A 20,838-nucleotide genomic window follows, 5' to 3' on the forward strand; every position below is an offset into this window, starting at 1 on the left:
GGACCCTCTCCATTTCCCCTCCTGAATGGAACATCTGTAAAGATGTGGGTAGCTGGGTTCTTTTTCACCACAAAAGACAGGAAGAGACTCTCTCTTACAGTTGGAGACAACCTCCCAACCACTGGCTTGCTGGCTAGGACCCGTCCCTTTCTGTCCCCTTGTGGCTTAATTGCCATGCCTTCCTCTGTATGAGTTTCCAGACTCTGGGCCAAGCTCCTTAAAAGGCAGGTAGGGGAGAGTTCTCTGCCGGCCTGGCAGCCAGCCATCCCCCCCACACCCCTCAGATCCGCTGCTAGCTGCTTCAGAGAGAGATCAACATAGAAGACATTATTTTTTCCCAAAGTGAAACTTATCAGAACTTTGCTGACTGCGGCAGGAATGAAGGCCCTGGGGGTGGGGACCAAGCCTTTGGAGGAGGGGTGGGGTGGTGGTGCTCATTTTATGACCCAGGAATGAAAACATTGTGAATAATGAATAAAGTCCGAAAGTAGTAAATCTGAGACTCCAGAGAAGGCGAGTAACATGTCAGGGAGCGGTTTAAGCCTTCGCCCCTCCTGCAGAGGTGCGGCCCAAGTTTCATTAAATAGCCTTTAAGGGTTAGGATTACAAGAAGCCCAGTCCCCTGGTTCATAATGATGATTTATGGCTGTGTTGTCGACTCCGCGACCCTTCTGTACAAGGGATGGAGAAAATACATAATTTGCTGCTCATTAACTGTGCAATCTGTCAGGGTGGCTCCAGAAGCCATGTGGTCCCGGAGCCTTGCGTCTGCTAAATGGCTTCAGCAAGGCTGTCCTGGAGACACAACTGCTCCTCCACCATAGGAAATGGTTTTGATAACAATGGCACTAACAAGCTGGTAGCCTGCCCACGTCTTGGAACTGAGAGACAGTGGACTTTACTCCTCGGTCATCTCCCAGACCTTATCCTTCAGAGAGCCCCAGAATCCCCATCTGTACAACGGACTTGCCTTGTCACAGAAAATCACACTGCATGAGGCTCGAGCCAGGATTTCTTTGTCTAATTCAGTGACCTGGTCCTGGCAACTCAGGAGCAATCGGAGGGCAGGTATTGTGCTCAGGGCCTTGGTTCTGCTCCCAGCTTATAGGTGGTTCTTACAAGAAGCCTTCCTATACTGTTGTCTGACCAGTTGCCTCTGCTTGGTTAGGAAGCTGGGTCAGAAGCTGGAGAGAGTTAATGACATCGCTCTTAGGAAGTACTAAGTCACGATTCTGCAGATAGAGAAGCTGACCTGCTCCAGATTCACCCTGTGAGTGGAGGACTCCCATCATGGGTACTTGATACTTATTCAGTGGCCACCCCCACTCCTTGCACGTAAACACACCTGAGTGTGATTTATAAATAATCAGAAGGAGTCAGCAATCAGGGCTGTGACAGTGGACATCTGGAACTTGTTAGCCTATAAGATTCCATAGGGTAAAAGTGTAAATAGGTTGGAAGAGGGAAATGGGTTGAGGATGGGGGTAGAGAGCATTGGGCAAAGACTGAGTGTGCCTGGGTGGGATCTTTGGGCACACGTTTCATTTGGACCCCAGTCTCTTCAGCACAGAATGGTTGCCTTCATTTCTGACCTGCCGTGACACTCAGATTTTATCTCTTATATGTTATCAGAGGATTAGGGGACATTGCCAGGCCATATGTCTTCAAGGATTGACTCCTCCTGCTCCCTGACATTTGTCTGTTTCTTTAGTGAGCATTTCTGAAGACCTATGAAAAGCTAAATATTCTGCTTTCTCAGGGAATAGCTAGGCAGGCATGCTGACTGGGCCGGCCTTTGACCACCCCTGTCCCTATAGAATCATCCACAATGTGATCTGGAAAAAGTGTGGCACTTATAAACACAGTCAACCAGGGCTCTTGTGTCAGCGTGCCTTGCTCCCTCTCCTGCCCCTGCTTGTCGCTGGGCCCAGCTGCCACGTTTATCCTACACACCATCCTTCCCCACACTTTGGGGCCTTTGAGGACCCAGATTAGACTTGTGCTTTAATGCCTTTCCCCACTGTAAAGTTATTCCTTTACAAAGGACCTCTGCAAAGGAGTGCCCTGGATATGCCAGTCTATTGCTTCCCTTGTGGTTGTGCTCACCGAAAGGGCAAGTGTGGTCCATAATCCTTCATGGGAGGAAGTGTGAAAGGGACTTTTGTGGTGAGTGATGAGCCGGCCATCCCTGCTCCTGGCCTGGAGTTGCAACCAGGAAGTGGCCACAGCTGTGCTGTGGAGTTAAGAAAGGGGGGAGGGGGCACTGCACGGTTGTGTTTTCGGCCGAGTCAGGGAGACACTATCCACATGTGTTTCACCAAAGGCAATTTGATCTAATGACAAAAAGATGCTGTCCACAGTAACCTTACAGAGTGACAGCTGGCCCATGCTTGCTGAAAAGCCAGGCAGTTTGAGCAGCAGGAAGACATTGTGGGAAGAGCATGTGAACCAGCTCTTTCTCCTTTGACTCTCAAACCCAAGGAGAAAACCCAGCTTGATTGAGGAATTCAGACTCCTAAAAGCACCGTGTTGAATAATTCTTGGCTTTTATTTAGGTGTTTCTGTTTGTTTTGAGACAGAGCCTCACTGTGGAGCCCAGTCTGGCCTTGAATCTTTCATCTTCCTGCCTAGGCCTTCCAGTGCTGGGATTGTAGGTGTATGCCATGGTGCCCAGGTTAGACCAGTGTTTTGTTTGTTCATCATGCTACATATGTGAAAAATAAAATAGGACTAGAGATATCAGTCAGTGTGGGGCCTTAGGTTCAGTCCTCAGTCTAGAAAACTAACTAAATAAATGTTAATAAATATAAGAAATAAAAAGCCTGTCTTTCCATGACTCAGCACTTTTCCACCAGTGTTCTTTCATATAAACCAGCCATTCTGCAAAGGCGAGCAGCCTCCTTTTATGGGGAAGGAGGCTGAAGCGTGTGAGGCTTGAGGGGTTTAGAGCCCAAATGTGTGGAGTAGGTGGCAGAGGCTGGATTCACTCAGGACCCACTGGGGTAGTCACTGTGGAAACACTTATCAATGCTAGTGCCAAGATGGGACCTTCACCAGAGTCAGTGGTATTTCACCACATCCCAGAACCCTAAGATGTGCCTACGTGGTTCCCCTGACATGCAACCACCCTTAGTCATGCCCTTGAGGCTTAATTTTCTTCTGTTTTCTGTAGCTGAGTCCTTTATTGATGACTATATATACACATATAGGTTAGTCTTATAAAGGTGTAGATACATCTACTTATTTTGTGGGTGGGTTCTACTGTTGGTATGGAGATACTATGGTGAGGTAAGGATCTTTTTAAAGAAGGAAATGGCAGCCATGTTCGCATTTTGAATCTTCCCCTTATGTGTCTATGTGAATATGCTTACTTAAGTGGGGAATTGGGATTTTGTAGATTGTACCTTACAGTTACTGAATCTGTTCTCCTGTGTCACTCACTAAACGTGGTCTTCAAGGATGCCTCGCGCCTCCCTAACTCCCTCATTGGTTTCCTTTCAGATCATTACAGGGGAATTCTACCGGATCTATTACCTCAAGGAGAAGTCCCGCTCCACCATTCAGAACCCGTATGTGGCGGCTCTCTATAAGCAAGTGGGATGCTTCCTTTTCGGCTGTGCCATTAGCCAGTCCTTCACCGACATCGCCAAAGTGTCCATCGGGCGCCTGAGGCCTCACTTCCTGAGCGTCTGTGACCCTGATTTCAGTCAGATCAATTGCTCCGAGGGCTACATTCAGAACTACAGGTGCAGAGGAGAAGACAGCAAAGTACAGGAGGCCAGGTAGGGCACTGCCACCACACACAACGACATGGCAGGTCTCCATCTCGATACAATGCAGATTGGAGAACACCTACTGAACACCCTCAGGTGCTGGGCTCTGGTGTAGATGAGGGAGAAGATATATTGCCTACTCTCGAAGAACTCATAGGCCAAATGATTGAGAGAGATGTGTAAATAAGTCATTATGGTACAGCGGTGGTAAACCTCTTGTTTATTAATGTGTGCCTGCTATGCTCTATGTATCCAAAGCACTCCCTGGGATGCAAAAATGAACGAGATCCAGTGTCTGCTGTCAAGGTCAGAGTCTAGAAAGGAAAGACAGATGAGCGAACACTGGGGATGTGAATCCCTGTGAATACAGTCCTTTCATGGCCTTCTCTTGTCCTTGCAGGAAGTCCTTCTTCTCGGGCCACGCCTCCTTCTCCATGTTCACTATGCTGTACCTGGTGGTAAGTTTCTATCCTCCAACAGGAGCAGAGCTCAACCCTAGCTTATCCCCTTACCATCTCTGAGGACATAGTTCATGTGAAATCCTTGTGGGGCAGAGGAGGGGTGTGGGAGTAGGGGTGAGCTGGGAGCATTATGTTTCATCAGAGCTCAACTCTACCTTAACAGAAGTGCCATTACTCTCTCAGCTTTTTCTAATTTTCAGGTTAAAAACCTCTGTTCACCCTGCTGTGAGGTAGGGACTGTGCGTCCATTTTGAAACTATAGAGCGCTAGAAGGTACCTGCGTAGTGTTTACGGTGCAAGCGCTGCTTTCTGGAAGGCCAAGGACACCTTTGTTACAGATAGATAGCGCCCTGGAGCGGGAGGAGGTTATTAGACCCAGAGAATCCAGGTCAACTGTCAAATTGACAAAAGCACCAGCAGTGCCATTCAGATTCAGGGGTTCTGATCCCCAGTGATGCTTCACCGAATGGTCTGTGTCCATACTGTATCGATAGCACACACACTGTGGCGTGCCTATGGGGGTCAGAGTCAGTTCTCTTCCACCCTTACCTAGCTTTCAGGGACTGGACCCGGGTCAGCAGGGTTGCTTCCGTTGCCAAGTATCTAGTCCCTTTACCCTCTGACCCATCTCACTGGTCTTCCTTATCTCCCTTGCTGAGAGCAATTTGGCTTTTACAAACTACTTGTGCGTCCAGGAGGACGTGTGTGAAGTGCAATATTCCTATTTCCTGGATCCAGAGACAGTAAGAAGTGTGTCTGAGTTCATTTGCCTTGGGGGTAGAGATGTGATTTGGGTTCACCCGATGCTCTTCCCGGGCAGCTGGCCTCCTTGGACACGCCCCGACAGTGTGGGTGGACAGCCTCCTCTCCTCTAGCTGCCTGGGGGACAGCAGGCTGCTCTGCTCCCCTTCATCAGTTAGACATGGCCTTCCCTGCCTTTCCTCACTCTATGAGCCAGGTCCAGAGCAAAAACACTTCCTGCACTCCGCTAGCCCAGTGGAGTTCAGCACGAGAAGGTGCAGAGAGGTCAGACATAGCCGTGGAGAGTGTAAGCTGTTTGGAAAAAGAACATTTCGATTTCAACTTTCTTAAGAAGCATAATTAGGAATTGGAAAAAACAACAGAATTTGTTTTGCTTTCCCCCTTCTCCCTTCCAAGTTAGGAGGCCTCTGGCTCCCCATTACCCAGGATGCAGTGCTACAGGGTGGGCCCCGACCTATAAAATCATTCGACCTGGATCTCACTTATTCACACACAGCACTCCCCTCCGCTCTTCCTTTGCTTGTTTTTGTTTTGCTCTTAGAAAGGATAATTTAGCAGATATTTAGAGTTTCTGGTCCCTGTGTGTATTTTACCAGGGCTGGAAGCAATTTCACAAATGTAATTTCAGTATTTTGTAAAAGTGCTTAGGAGAATTGTATGTGTTCATTTGCCCCTTGATGTCCCTTCATTTTATTCCAAGAGAAAAATACCGAATTCTTTTGAAGCCAGTACTGGATAGAGTATCCTCTGCAGTGACCCAGAAGGTGTGCGCTGACATGTTTGGGGCATGGGTTTGGGGGTCCTGCTGTGTGCCAGGCACCATGTCTGTAGCTTACAACAAAACATCCGCTTCTCTCTGCAGCTTAGGGGCTTGACTTTGATTATCTTGTTTGTGAAACAGGCTTGAATCTGAGAAGTTAATAAGGACATTGTGCAGCCAGTATAACAGAGAAGGCACTTGAAGGATAGCCATCCCCAGTGGGCGCTGTGGCCCCTTGTCATTGTGCTAGCTACAAAAAATCTGAAACCAAACCTTTACGGAAAGTAGCCTATGGCATGTGAGCGTTGGATGGCATTTCAATCCCACCTGAAGGGGAAGACACCAACACTTCCTGTCTGCTTTAATGTGATTATTCACTCCTTGGTCCTTCAGGAGCTGTGGTTACAGAAGGGAGTCTGTACAGAGGATGACTGAGTGAGGGATTTGTTGTCCTTGAAGATCTATTTGTATCTCTCTGAGGGAGGGGAAAATTTGTGCCTTCACACTGCTGGAAGAAGGGAGTGAAAGAAGCTGAAAATAAGAGAAAAAGAGACAGAGAAAGGAGAGTGAGGGATGGATGGATAAATTGATGCTAAGCCCTTGTCTCCTGGTATATTTTCATGTATGTGCATGCAGGCGCCCACGTGCGTGAACACACACACATACACACATGCACCCCACCTGATTACATGCACACCACAGGATTTTAGGAACAAGTGCAAGAATACACACATTCAATGTTCATTCCTTGAAGACACCATACATGCAGAAACACACAACACACATGGACACAGACACCCCTACACACCAAGTTATCTGCCTTAAAGCAACCTCAGAAGCAAAAAAGGCTGAAAGCAAAACTTTCCCAAGGCAGTTTGAAGCTCGATACCTGAGGGTGGATGGAAATCCCGAGATCAGCCAGACAAGCCCTTCAGCCCTCTCCCAGTGCTTTTATGGTGGACTTCAGGAAGTGCCAGAGTTGGGCATGGATCCTGACCTACCCCTGTATACCCTGAACTTTTCTAAGAACCTGTGATCCACGGCTTTCCCGAAGCACTGGGGAGAATCATTTGTGAGCCAGCTGAGCTCAGTACTCGAATGCTTTTGCCTCTAGAGTCACACAGATGCCCATCACGAGTTGTGAACTGTGAGATACTTGCCTCAGTGTACTCATCTGTAAAATGGAGACTGTCACATGTATCTTGGTTGCCACCATTCTGATCTGGCCCAACTTTCTCCATCTGATAAATGAAAGGAAAGCAAGAGTGGGCATCAGTGCTGTTCACCACTTTCTCGGTCTACATATTTTAAAGAATTTTAAAGTCCTCGGTGTGCTAAGAAAGAGGAAGGGCAGTCATGGGAGCCAAACTTGTGCCTGTGTAATCATGGCGTTCACAGACAGGGGCTGACAAGACACACCAAGCATCCCCACTGTGGGCCTGTCAGCTTCAGCCATCCACTGCAGCTTCCGTAGCTTTGAAGGGCACTCCAAATTGCATTTGGATTTGCAAAATGGATGGCTAAGAAAAAACCATGGCCCAAACCCCAAATTATCTCTGGGCACAGAAGCTTAAGGACGCAGTTAAGAATTGTTAGAGATTGATGCAGATGCTAATAAACAAACAAAGCAACAGCACATACCTCTGGGCCTTGGCCGTGTCCCAAGGGACCACATCTAGATTGGCCCTTTGCCTCCATCATCGGGGTATGAGGACATTGTAGCTATCTGGATAAAACAGCAACACTAGGAGGACAGACACCAACATTTGTAGCTCACCTGGTATCTCCACTGTGGTAGCAGATTCTTTGATACCCTCTAGGGCTCCTCTGAGGGCTCAGACAGAGATCATTTCCCATTCAGCATTTGGCAAATATTTAGTGAGCTCCTGTCATGCACCAAGTGCCATGATAGGAGTGGGAAGATGGAACTCCATTAGGCTTGATCACACAGTTCAGACAGAGGGCTAGGAAGACAGAGGTGATAGCATGGCCCGTTGGGCTGGGGAGATGAGTGGTTTATTAAGGTTTGGAATCATGGTGGGGTTGATCCGGTGAGATCAGGAGGAACCAGAAAAACCCACAGTACTTGGAAGCACACACTATGCCTCCTGCCTCCAGAGTATCAGGTGTCCCTTGCAGTCCTGCAGCAGGGGTTAGAGAGCACAGGTGATAGCCGATCACTAACCTCTGGGATCACGAGCCCCACCTTTCCCTTCTGCAGTGCATACAGGCTGCAGCAGGTTTATATCCAAGCTCTTCCCTGCAAGTCCAGTCTCCTTCTCAGAGAAGCCCTCCCTGACTACCCTGCTTAAAATAGACAACTTCATCCACCATTCCTGGCCCCTCTTGTGTTCCTTCACTTCCTTAACTAGAGTTCAGTGAATGGTTGATGAATGAAGGAGTGTTGGATGACCCTCAGGTCATTTGATAGTCACAGTTCAATAGTCTTTTCTATTCCAATGCATCTTACTTATGGACTTATTAGATTATCAAGAGCGCCTGTGGCCTAGGGATGAGGCTTCAACCTCTTTGCTGAACTCTTTACCCATTGGCTTTCTCTGTACTGCCCATGAGAACTGTTTATATGTCACAGGATCTCTTGGGTACCAAGGAAACAGGGAAGTGGCTGACCTCTGACGGCCACATTCTCCAGGCTGTGGCTATTAGTCATTGAGGTTTTGTTCAGTGTTGGGAATCCCAGAGCATAGGGTCTGGGGTGCCCATGAGGCATTCCCACAGATCCTGGGAGAACATATTCCAACCTCTCATTGGAACATGATTGCTGGGGTTTTTTTTTTGGGGGGGGGGGCGGGGTACACAAACCACTGTACCAGATGTTTTTCCTTTCCTCTTCATTCCATCTGTCTATTCATCTACCCATTTGTGAGCACTTGTTGTGAGCCAGGACCTGTGCAAGCACCTGGAACCACCAAAAATGCTCGTAATTTTGTGGAGAAAAACCATAAAACCATATAGTTGTGACAGAGTCGACGAAGCTCCCTGATTCAGGCTGGGGGTGGATGGAACACAGAGGAAAGGGCCGTAAGCTCTGCTGATGAAGTGAACTCAGAGACGCCCAGGCCTGTGCCTTCTACTCATTTAGACAGACCGTGTGTCTGCCTTTGAGACGTGAGTGTGTATCAGCATGAGACAGTGAGGTAGAGGAACCTGGAACTCCCGGGACTTGTCCCAGACGACAACTGGATCACTCCTTGGGATGCTCGCTCTCTCTCTCTCTCTCTCTCTCTCTCTCTCACTCTCTCTCTCTCCACTGAAGAGATAAGTTTAAGAAAGTCAAGACTTGGTGTAAAGTAGTAATTTCTTACAGAAACCAACAGCCCTTGGGTTAGATCACAGATTCAGAAAGGCTTTTTTTTTTTTTAATTTGGAGCTCCCTATTGCCTTGAGCAACATGGCCTCTTCTGTGTGGGTCTCTTCATCTGTGCCATAGCACCCTGGTGTCCACCTGTCATGATGATGGTGGTGGTTGTAGGTTATTAAACGTCTACCTCACTGTCTAACTCAGTGCTTGGCAGAACACTCACTTCCTTTCCTTCCCCTTGATAATGATGGAAAATGAGATTTGATTTCCTGGAAAGGAAGAAAGGGTCAGGTAAAAAAAAAAAATCTTTTGTCTTCCAAGCAGTTGAATAATAACTCTCCAGAGGGAAGCTCTGGTTTGTATCATGTGGCCTTCTGCCAAGCACAGGAGTCAGGGCCAGGAGGTAGCCAAGGAGGAGACTGGAGAGCAGGAAAGTTTCTCACTCTGGGTGTGGCTGACCTATCCTGCCTCTCAGAAAAAGGTTAGTTAGGAACCCCAGGAGGACAAACTGCCTTTTCTCTCTTAAGCCACCTGTCCCAAGAGCAGTGGAAAGGAAGGGAGAGGACTGTACGGACCTGTTTCTCCAGTATGCAGATCACAGTGCCGAAAGTCACCACCAATGACTTAGCAAGAATTAGAGAGGCCGAGAGCAGGGCTCACACCCAGGTAGGCAGCACCCAGGTAGACAGAACTCGGTATAAGGAGGTCTTGTATAAGGAATTCCAGCTCTGCAGGATCCCAGTTTTGAAGCTAGGACCAGGGCAAGAACTCCATTTTTGGAGTATGATATAGATGCCAAGGTTCCATGTGCATTCCCGTGGGGAAGGGAGGCAGACACACACCTTTACTATTATCCTTCCCACAACCCCAGTTCTGTCTTAGCAACTAGACGCACAATCTTAGCACCAGCAAGAAAAATTGTTAGGATGCAGGGGTATCGTTATTTCTGTTACTTTTTGAAACAAACCAGATTTCACTGATACGTCTTTCCAGTTTTGGAACATGATGCACACTTGCAGCATTAAAAAAAAAAAATGAGCAGCTCTCAGGCTTGACACAAAAATGGGACTTCAGGAAAGCAGGATGACCCAGCCAGGCTCACATGTGGAATCTCGCTCTCACTGCAGAACTGTGCTCTTGCACAGTGTCCATCACAGTGTCCCAGTAATGCTTAGCCCCTGGGTTCTGAGCACCAAGTTCTTCAGCTCAGAACCCTTCACAAAGAGAAACAAACACAGGCAGGATCAGATGTCGGGAGCAGGTTGGTTGTGATCAGGGTAACTAACTGGTTTTGTTCAGCTCTCCTCAGTCCTTTCCTATGCAACTTGATTGTTTTTACTGTTACTGTTGTTGTTGCTGCTGTTTTGGAGTGCCGAGGTCCTTGCTGAAGCTCTTTCAGACTCTCCCTGATACTGGGAGAGTCTCTTTTGGCTCAGGATCATAGGCACACTTGGCAGCGCCATGCCAGCAAGGTTTACTGTCCTCCTCTTGGGTAGCTTGGACCTGTACCATGAACTGGGAATGAGGGGAGCCTCCAGAAGTCCTTGCTGCCCCTAAGCTCCAGGCTAGAGAACCTCTCGAGACCAGAACCACAGTCCTGGGTTGGTGCTTGTGAACTAGGCTAAACAGGAAGATCCCATCCATTTTGTGGTAGAGCTGGTAGGGGTGCCACAAAGCCTCCTACCTCCTGCCGTTGCCTAACTAACTTCAGATCAAAAGCAGCCACTGGGTAGAAGGTCGCTGCACAAGGTCGGTCTTTAGTAATTTATTGGTTTTGGAAAGATTGTCATGGTCATTGAATAACCCATGTGTCAAGGCAAAGGAGTGTCCCCATCGTGGTCATCAGGGTCATCCCTGACCACAAGCCCTTTGCTCCACAGTGTTCCAGTTCCTGATGGATATGGAGGCAGTGCTGACTGTCGGTCTGCTGGCTGTCAGTCCCAGTCCCTGTGAGGAATTCTTTTCCCATGGCCAACACTTCGGTCTCATTCACAAGCACTCCCTTCCTCTCTTCCTGGAGCTATTCTGATGCCTGTCTCCTCCCTGAGTTCCGCTCCTCTAAGAGATTTTTCTTTTCTGGAGCCCCAGCCTGAAGCCTCTGAGTCAGTGGCAGGGGAGATGTAGCCTTGTCCGGTTGGGAAGCCCACCCTTCCTCTGCCCCACCCTGGCTTCCAAGGCCTGTGACCTAAGTGGGCAGGCAGCAAGCAAGGAAAGGGTGGGATTCTGCACGAGCGCTTTCCAAGGTCTGTAGATTTTTTTCAGTGAAGGAAACTGAAAATTCTTAGAGCTACTTAAAGAAAAGTGGTTAAAGAATAAAATTATCCCTCCACCCCTGTAGACCAGGCTGGCCTCAAACTCAGAAATCTACCTGCCTCTATCTCCCAAGTGCTAGGATTAAAGACCTGCGCCACCACTGCCCAACAAGAATAAAAACTTTTTTTGCATTCTAAATATTTATTCTTTTTAATTAAGTGTTTTATTTGTAAGAATCAAAGCTTGTACTTACTGAGTTGTGTGCTGTGCTGTGCCCTCCGTGTCTGTGCCCTCTGTGTAGTCCACCATCCGTACTGCTGCCTCTCAGGCCATGGTTATTATTCTCCTTCACCTGAGAGGAACCATAGGCTCCAGAGGGCTTTCTGATTAAAATCTGTGTTCTTTCTGTTGTTATCCACCTCTCTCCTGTCCATCACCAAGAGTAGCTGAAGAAGGCAAACCTGAGTGGGTACCCAGAATGTCCATTCTTCCTTGAACTTGTTTTGAGTTGCTGAGAGACCATTCCCACCCCCATAGTGAGAGAGACACTATAGTCCAGGCAGGCCTCAAACTCATAATCCCCTTGCCTGGGCTGTCTGCTTGGACTATAGATACCATGCTGGGCTAAGGGCAGGATCTTTTGGTTCATCATATCAAAGTATTGAAGCATAAATGTAGTAGCCCATGGCCAAAGGCTTTAGATTTGCTCTGACATTTACAGTGCCTATGGTAACCCAACCCTGCCTATACTCCTTACAAAGCATCTAGATTAGTTTTTCATCAAACTGAGTGCTTTACTTAAAACCAATTTTCATAATTGCCAATGCTTTTTTCCTTTAATAGGAAGATATTCTCTAAAATGAGTAATTTCAGGCTATGTGGGTCTTTCCCCCGAAGGACTCAAAGCCTTTGGTAATTTTATATTAAGGACTTGGTCTAGTGCGTTCTCCAGTCTTGTGAGACCCTTAGTATTGCATGGAATACAGCTCAAGAGAACGTGGTCTGCCTAGCAGAAGGCAGGTTCCCTGGCCTGACCCCCTAGGCCCTCTCAACCATATTTCTCCATATACCCTATGCAGTCACAGCCCCTACCAGTCTCCCTTAACTTCCATTAAAATGTCTTCTATCTTGATGGTTCAAGTCCAACATCCTTTGCCTTTGGCAATGACCCTAGCCACCCTCTACCTCCTTTAACAGTGTCTGTTCAAAACATCAGTCTACACTTACTGTGGCCATAATTGTACACCGAGTAGAGATGCCTTCCCATTTCTTTGTCATTGACACCTGCCATAGCATATGCCCGTCCATGGGTCTGTTCTCTGGGATTTTTTTTCTTGAGAATGAAATTTCTAGTTTTATTTTTCAGGTATTCTAGAATGTGCATTAAATTCTACTTGAATTTATATACATTCATTGTTCTTATAAACAAAGATTCTAACTCTATTCCAAGTGTCCTTTATTTCATGAAATTTTGGGTACATTCATTTGTGTTAATTGTCTTTGCCTTTGGAGTGGTAGTGTGTGGGAATTTTTATTGTTGTTATTTTTATAATATTTTTGCGTTTAGATTTTTAACTGGTTATTGATGATAGATGAGAAAGCCATTGATTAAAAAAGAAAAAACTAGCAGCCAACAACAGTGTATACTCTTACTAGTTTTACTAGTTTTTAGATTTTTTTTTTCCTATTACACTCATTGGGTTGAAATAATAGTAGAGCCACCTGCTGTTTTCTGTGGGTAGTTAAAGGTTCTGTCCTAGACATTGCTCCTGCATAGCTCAAGTGCTCTGGGATTGTCCCTCCCTTCTCCATCCCCTCAGTCTGGCTCCCTGGTTCTTGGCATGCTCCTTCCTGACCACCAAAAGGAAAGTGTCCCATTGTCTCTGGAAGGGAGGTCCGGCCTTTGCCCCCACCACAGGTCTGCCTTGTGCCTAGCAGCCCCTCCTTCTTGCTCTTCCTTGTCCCGGCCTCTCCCCTGCTTTGATTTGTAGACGGAAGTTCCCCCTTGTTCCTCTTGATTCTTCCCCCTCATTTCCCAAGTTCCCACAGGAACCTGGGAAGTAGGTTGTGCCCAGAGGTTCAAGCGGAAGCTCTAGCGAGATAACTCGAGGGGACAATACCCAGCTGACGTCATTTCAATTTTCCTTGGGCCAGAGGGGGTGTCTGAGTTGTATTTTTTTTTCCCCCTTGTCATTTTCTTCCATTTCTCCTCAGGGTTCCTCTTCTTCCCTACCCAGTGCAATATCTCTCAGTCTTCCCTTGAAAGTTCTCTGGCATTGTTTGGCTGCTTTATATTTCTTCCTTTTGATCATTCAGAATCCAGGTTCCTCCTGGTGACTTAGAAACTTCTCTTGGATAGAGTTGCTTTCTTTCAAAGCAGAAACATGCCCTTGTTGAGAGCATCAGAGCAGCCTCATTGGTATGTCCTTGCTGTTGCAGTGACCGGCTGGTCCCTAGGGACTAGGCAGCTGTAATCCCGGAGAAAACTCACAAATGTGTAAATTGACATCAATCCCACAACAAAGCCTTTGCTGGCCTTGGATACTGTTCTATAAGTAGTATAGATCCAGAGGGTAAGGGGAAAGTCATATTTATTAAATGCTTACTGTGTGCCCAGCAGTATGTAAAGAAAACATTCATGGGTACTATCTTACTCAAGTCTCCATAGCTCATCTCTTAAAAGAAAAATCAAAATTTTATGCTATAAAAACTGAAGATCAGCATTTCCCGGTGGGGCATCGTGTCCGAGTTAAGTGCTCTGTACACCGTATACCACACCACATCTAGATGGTTCCATTTGGCAGGAATGTGGAGCACACTAGCCTAGTGGTCTAGTGTCTGTGAATGAGAAGTCATTGAGGGTGTCTTTTCTCTCTTTCCTTCAGCTCTACCTCCAGGCCCGCTTCACCTGGCGCGGGGCCCGACTGCTCCGCCCCCTCCTGCAGTTCACTTTGCTCATGATGGCCTTCTACACGGGATTGTCACGGGTATCTGACTACAAGCATCATCCTAGCGATGTCCTGGCAGGATTTGCCCAAGGAGCTCTGGTGGCCTGCTGCATAGTAAGTACCCCTTTGTCCTTGGCACTCGTACAGAGCCCTGAACTGATGCCTGTTAAATGTTTCCAGCCCAGTGACTAAAGCCGTTGAATCTTCATTCCAAGTAGTCTCTTCTTAGTGTCCCAAGAGCCTCAGGCTCCAGGATCCCATCAGTAGATGGCAATCGTTTAATAGGTTCTGTGAATCCTCTTCTCTGTGAGCACAAGTTTTGTCTTGTAGAATGCTGTGATCAGAAGGCAGCTTAGACATTGTCCACTTATGTATGTGTACGTGACCACAGCAGACTGGAAAGTTGCACAAGCACGCATGTGAGTGCCTACAGAATGACAGTCCCCTGACGCAGCCTGCTTTGGTGGGACACTAGTTAGTCAGTGGTTGTTCTCCACTTCTTGAGAAATCTCTACACTCTTCTGTGATGGCCAGGAACCTTGGTCTGTGTCAACTGGAGAACCAAAGGTTTGCTGAAGGAGGAGCCCGCCCCTGGCCCAGACCCTTGCATATCATCAAAATTCCATAGAGACTGGACTTGGTGTGGGAACATGTTGGTTTCCCCCAACACAGAGAGATTGCTTTTTTACATGTTTCACCCTGATTGCCAATTAAGGTAGGATCAGGCTTTCCATTTCTCTGAGCCTCCATCTCCCTGCCTTTCCTGCCTCTTTTCCGTATTCTAGATGCTGCTCTGTACAAACTTTGGTATTGAGCTTTCTTGAGCCCTTCTTCGAGGTGCCCAGTCCAATCCCATAGGAAGTCCCGAGGGCAATGTAGGACTGCATTGGACATATGGACCCTTGGCAGCTCAGCAAAGGTTGTACACAGTATGGTCAGCGTCACAGAGATGAAGTAAGGGTGCTCAGTGTAGACACTAGTGAAAGAAGGACCTGATCTACCTGCTAGCTTAGGTGTAGGATACCTGGCTGTTTTGATGATGGTATCTTCAGTGCTCTTATTCATTCTCTCTTACAATCTCTCTCTCTCTCTCTCTCTCTCTCTCTCTCTCTCTCTCTCTCTCTCTCAATGTGTGTGTGTGTGTGTGTGTGTGTGTGTGTGTGTGTGTGTGTTGTTACCCAGAACAGCTGTCACCCTCCAGCTTGTCCTCTGGTGCCTGGCCATTTCATATGTGATGATAGTGGGAGTGTGGGTACTTGCACAGAAGGGTAACTCTTTGCTGCCTGTACCTTCCTGGGCTTTGCTCTCAGCAGGAGGGCAGCCCATGGGACCTGCTTCTGGGCATCTTCTTGTGAGAGTGGGTCACTGCCCTCATTGAAGTCTCCCTTACCCCCCAACTTAAACAATTAAAAGGTGTGGGGGATCACTCCCAGCCTTCCTCTCTTTCATACTATAACTATGGGGCCCTGGCCGTGAGCAATTAGACAGAATTCGGGAGAATGAAAGCTGCTTTTCCAGAAGGAAATCTGTGAGTTTGCCTTTATCCTGTTTGGCTCTGGCACACTGGCCTGAGAAGTTGAACCCAGAGTCTGTAGAGCGCCCACTGTTGCCTGGCACCTCCCTGCATGCTTTGCCCTGTGATTTCTTTTGGGCACATGGCGCCACTGCAGAGATGAAGCAACCCAGGCTTGGAGAGATGACTTCGCTCCCCCAAGGCCAAAGAGCTGCTCTGAGACTGACTCACAGCCAATGCCCTCTGTGCTTAGCACTGGGGGAAGGGGCACCAGACACTAGGCCAGTCTGAGCTACCTTAGGCAGAAATGGTGTAGCCAGCTGTTTTAAAGAGTGTCATTTAAGTGTTTTGTAGGGGCCTTCCCAAGCCTTGTGCTGATCTGGTTAGCCTCTTGAGTCTGAAGTTTTCTTTTCACCAAGGGGACAGTTTGGGAAGGGGTGACAGAAATCTTACCCTGTCTTTTGCCCTTTTATCTGTCAACATGGGGTGACAGGGGCTCGGTCTAATTGATTGCTTTTCTTTAGATACCAAACTCCACCTGGTACACAGCCAGGACCTCCTGGTCCCACTAGCTTAGAAGCACAGCACTGAGGGATTTGTTTTGCTTAAACCATCTGACAGGCCCAGGCAGAGAAGTCTCTGGAAGCTGTGGCCGGCTGCTCAGTGTGAGAGTTTGGGAATGCACAGCAGGGACAAAGGAAGCCAGCATGTTCTTTCCCACTGAGAGATGCCCGCCCGATGGTGTGGTACTGGTTTTGATTACAAGGGGAGACAGACACTGAACTCCAGCTACTGGGCTGACTCAGAGAGGCTGGTCTTCAAGGTGGTGTCTGATGAGGGCACTGAGTGTCTAGGCCCCAGACTGGCTTGAGAGGATGGAGGGCATTTGTTTGCCTGATAGGGTTTCAGCTCTGTCAGCTCTCACACGCAATGGAGCCTTAGTGTTCTGGGCTGTGGTGTCCCACCTCTGCTTTGCTTATGTCATATGATTAGAGGTGTCCCTTAAGTCCAGCAAGTCCTGAGGAAAACATGTGTTCTTCTCACTTATGAATGCAGTACATTTGTGATATCTATTTCTTTAATATTATTGTATTTTTGAGACAGGATCCCACTATGTAACCACACCTGGCCTGGGACTCATTATGTAGAACAGGCTGGCCTCAAACTCAAACTCATGGAGACTCACATGCCCCTGTCTCCTGAGTGCTGAGATTGCAGGTGGGTGCCACCATGTAGTCAAGGTTCTTAACACACAGTGACATCTTCCTGGGTCAGAAGGTTCCAGAGAGATACAGCAATAACACTTAGGCCACAGGGTGCTCAGAATCTATTTCCCCCTCTGCCAGAAAACCTCTCCTGCCAAGCCTGTGTGGCCTCTGGTGGCCCAAGCAGAGGTGTGGGTTCGCTAACACCTGTGGATTGTTAACTGTAGCAATTGTTTTTATTAAAGATGAAAACACAGGAGTCAGGGATTAAGGCACACAGAGAAAACATATAGAAGCCAGAGGTGACTCTTAACAGTCTGACACAAAGCCAACACTCGAAGACCTCCCGTCCCCTTCCTCTCACCTGCAGAAATGCCAAGCTTCTTATTTTACAACAGAGTCCTTGCTCTAGATAGCTTCCTACTCCTGACAGAGCACAGTCCAGTTCTTCTCTGGTGAACCCTCTTGTATGAGTCACTCATAGCTGCTGTAACAAGTGAGCCTAATCTACAGTACAGATGTTTAAGTCCCAGGACTCAGGAATCAAAACTGAGTCTTTCTAGGCCATAATCAAGGTGTAGAAAAGGCTGTGTTCCAGGAAGAGGCCAAATGGAGCATTTTCTTGCCTTTTATAGCTACCCGTGTTCCTTGGTGTAGGGCCTCTCTCCCTGCCCGCCCCTCCTCAGTCCTGTGATTGCATTTATAACCCAGAGTCATGCGTTCATCTCCATGGCCATACCTTAATCTCATCAGCAAAGTCTATTTAGTCAGGTCGGGAGAGTGGCTTCTGGATACATTTGAGAGACTAGTGTTCATCTCGTCATACCTTCCCCATCCCTAAAGCTAGAACTGCCCAACTTTCATTTAGTGTTCCCAATGCTTTGCTGTCATGGCTTTGGCCTCTTCTGCTCTTTACCTGCTCATGTGTCTGTCTGCTCAACTAGATTGCTAATGCCTTCACACCAGAATCCATAGCTCAGTCTTGTGGTTATTCTGGGTGCCTAGTGTCATAGCTGACATTCATTGTTGGTTGATCAACCTTGGGGCAATCATGAGTGATGAATTGGGTGTGGCGTTGGGTGGGATTTCTCCTCTGAGCCTTGGCTCTTTATCTGTCAGTCCATCTTTTTGCACAGAGGTTATTCTCTGGGACAGTGTTTGTGTACCCAAGCTGGGCCTGCTCTTTCAGGTGGAGCAATCTTCCTAAACATGTCCTAAATTTGGGGATCATCCTTAAGCCCACCAGTGGTTCAGTGTTACCCTACTCATGGTTCAGCTCCTGCATGGCCTTGGACAGCAGGCTGAGAGCCAGCACTTTCATCCAAGTCTGAGGAGGTTGGCTTTTTCACAGCAAGCAGATTTGTCTAGGCAAAAGTGGCGTGCACAGGGAGTGTGGGTTTAGTTTGCTTGCTCACTGAAGGCTTTCCAGAAAGGGACTCTGGCACCTAATGAAACGCAGTCTACACAGTGCCTTGGACTTGTACAGATGCTAGAACTCAGGCAGGACAGCACACCAAGGCACACCTTTGCAGGATGTGAACAGAAGAACAAAGCCGAAGGCCACAGCCCAGACACACCCAGAGCCAGACACACGCGTTATCTTTCATTTGCAGAGACTAGACCTCCCGGTGCACACAACAGACAGACAGACAGACAGAGCCAAATGCACAGACCCTTGTTCTTCCAACCTGCACAGCTCTCCCTACCAAAGATTCAAACCTCTACCTGAATTCAGCCAGGCAGTGGGACAGAGGGGCGGACATCGGTTGGTTTCCTGTCTGGTGACAACTTGCATATCTGGTCACCTCCTTACTGACCCTCTAACAGATGGTAAATTAGGGGGGCACTGAGAGGGGTCAGAGGAGGGCCAGGCCCCCATGGCTATGGGTTCTGCAGAGGAAGCAGCTGCTCCCAAGTTTTATAAACACACAGCAGTCTTTCCTGGTTTTCTCTTCCTGGGGGTGTGGCCCCCCACTAGCAGTTGCTCTTTTGTGCCTGCTATCTTCCTCCAGGATGCAGGGAAGGGCGAGGGCATTCTTTGTCTCTGCCCCAGAGCAGTGACCTTGGGAAGAGTGAGGGGCAAGAATGCTCACGTGAGGAAGAGCTGGGCCACGGCAGCCTTGTGAGAGGAAGCTCAGTGAGGAGAGCCCAGGACACACCCAAGTCCACACAGAGTCAGAACCAATTCCAGGTCACTATGTTGTTTCAGGGGTAAAACCTGCAGTACCAAGGGTACTGCATTCTGACCCTGGAATTTGTAAGACTTCTTCCTCTTGTAGTAGGAGATTCCTACCTGCTCCCTCTGGGTGTATTCCAGTGTTGCCAGAGTCAAGAGGGATGGAAGAAATGACACCCACATCCCCTGAGCAGAAGTCTGACAGTGATGCCCAGCGCTGACCTCGCAACCTAGTTCTCCGCTATCAGGTCGGCGGGAACGTAGATGTGGCAGGGAAAGGAAGCCAAGGCAGAAATCAGGAGATGGTAACAGTATCGTTACAGCACTCCATAGTTTGCAAAGTTCATTAAGAATCTCCTTTTTTTTTTTTTGTTCCTTTGCTGAGAGGGAGAAAATCGAAACCCAGAGGAGGCAGTTGTATCTTGCTGCTTGCTATTTGGCATGTTGGCAGGTCCTGTCTAACGTTTTCTATTTTATCTTTTTAAATGCTGTTGGTGACCTATAGATGCTCTTGTAACTTACTAACGGCTAGACAGTGGTATGGTTGGAGCCGACTTGGACATGAGCGAGTCCACTAGGTGGGCACAGGTATGAGGGCTGAAAACCAAACTCTGCTCTCTTGCAAGAGAGAGCAAGTGCATGCTACAGATAGATAGATAGATAGATAGATAGATAGATAGATAGATAGATATAGATATAGATATCCTTAACTTTTAAGCTTTATTTTATGTGTAGGAGTATTTTGCCTGCATGTATGTTGTGTACTGCATGGGTGCCTCATGCCCTGAGAGGACAGGGGAAGGTGTCAGATCACCTGGAACTGGAGGGCAATTTATATATGCTGAGCACTGAACCTGGGTCCCCAGACAAAGAGCAAGTGCTCTTAACTGTTGAGCCATCTCTCCAGTCCTGTTTGTTGTTGTTGTTGTTGTTGTTTAAGTACTAGTTGTACACAAATGCAAGGCAAGTAGGTTCAATTCTGTGCTGCATCAAGAGAAACAGGTTGTAATTGCCGGCTGAGCATCACACAGCAGCAAGCTCCTAGCCCATCATGGTCCCTCTCAGATGCACCAGGCTAACACAGACACTAGCAAATCCCAGGTGCCAGCAGCCACCGAAAGCCTTTTATCGAGGTTAAAAAGCAATGACTGCGAATTGAGTAACTCCCCTGGAGTCAAAAGACTAGGCTGCCAAAGATACTTTGTCATTCATTATACAGTCCTTACTGTTACTGGGCCACGAGGCTGCGCCAGTTCCTGGAGCTTTCTTCCCCAAAGAAGATTCTCTACTCAGTTTGAGAGACAGCTCTGTGTGGAACACTAGAAACCTGAAAGGAAATCCCTAGGCCAAGGCACACTTCTGCAAGTGTAGGCAGAAGAGAGGCAGCTCTGGTGTCTGCAGTCATCCGGGAGGCGGCCAGAATGACTCAACACAACTCCTTGCCTTGGAGTAGCTCACAGTCTAGAAAGGGAAGCATGATAGAGCATTTAGAGAACCACACATCAAAGCCTGTGTTGTAACAGCAAAATGGAAGGTTATTAACTGTACAGACTGAGGGACCAATGAGAGGTGAAAGAAATTGTGGTGGATCCCAGCGTGGAGTTGAAGGAGCTACTATGTCCAGGATACAAGCCTCGAGGCCCTGAGGATGGCAGGTAGAGGGTT

General features: G+C 47.8%; 1 protein-coding gene across 1 annotated transcript in view; it reads left to right on the forward strand.

The window, feature by feature from the left end:
• Positions 1-20,838, forward strand: part of Plpp3 (phospholipid phosphatase 3) — a 75,056-nt gene that overhangs the window by 47,519 nt on the left and 6,699 nt on the right. The window contains exons 3-5 of the mRNA XM_021160491.2: positions 3,502-3,782; positions 4,174-4,231; positions 14,217-14,393. Of these exons, the coding sequence (XP_021016150.1) occupies positions 3,502-3,782; positions 4,174-4,231; positions 14,217-14,393 (516 nt within the window). The remainder of the gene's footprint in view (positions 1-3,501; positions 3,783-4,173; positions 4,232-14,216; positions 14,394-20,838) is intronic.

Source organism: Mus caroli, chromosome 4 (genome assembly GCF_900094665.2).
Source record: "Mus caroli chromosome 4, CAROLI_EIJ_v1.1, whole genome shotgun sequence".
NCBI classification, from domain to species: domain Eukaryota; kingdom Metazoa; phylum Chordata; class Mammalia; order Rodentia; family Muridae; genus Mus; species Mus caroli.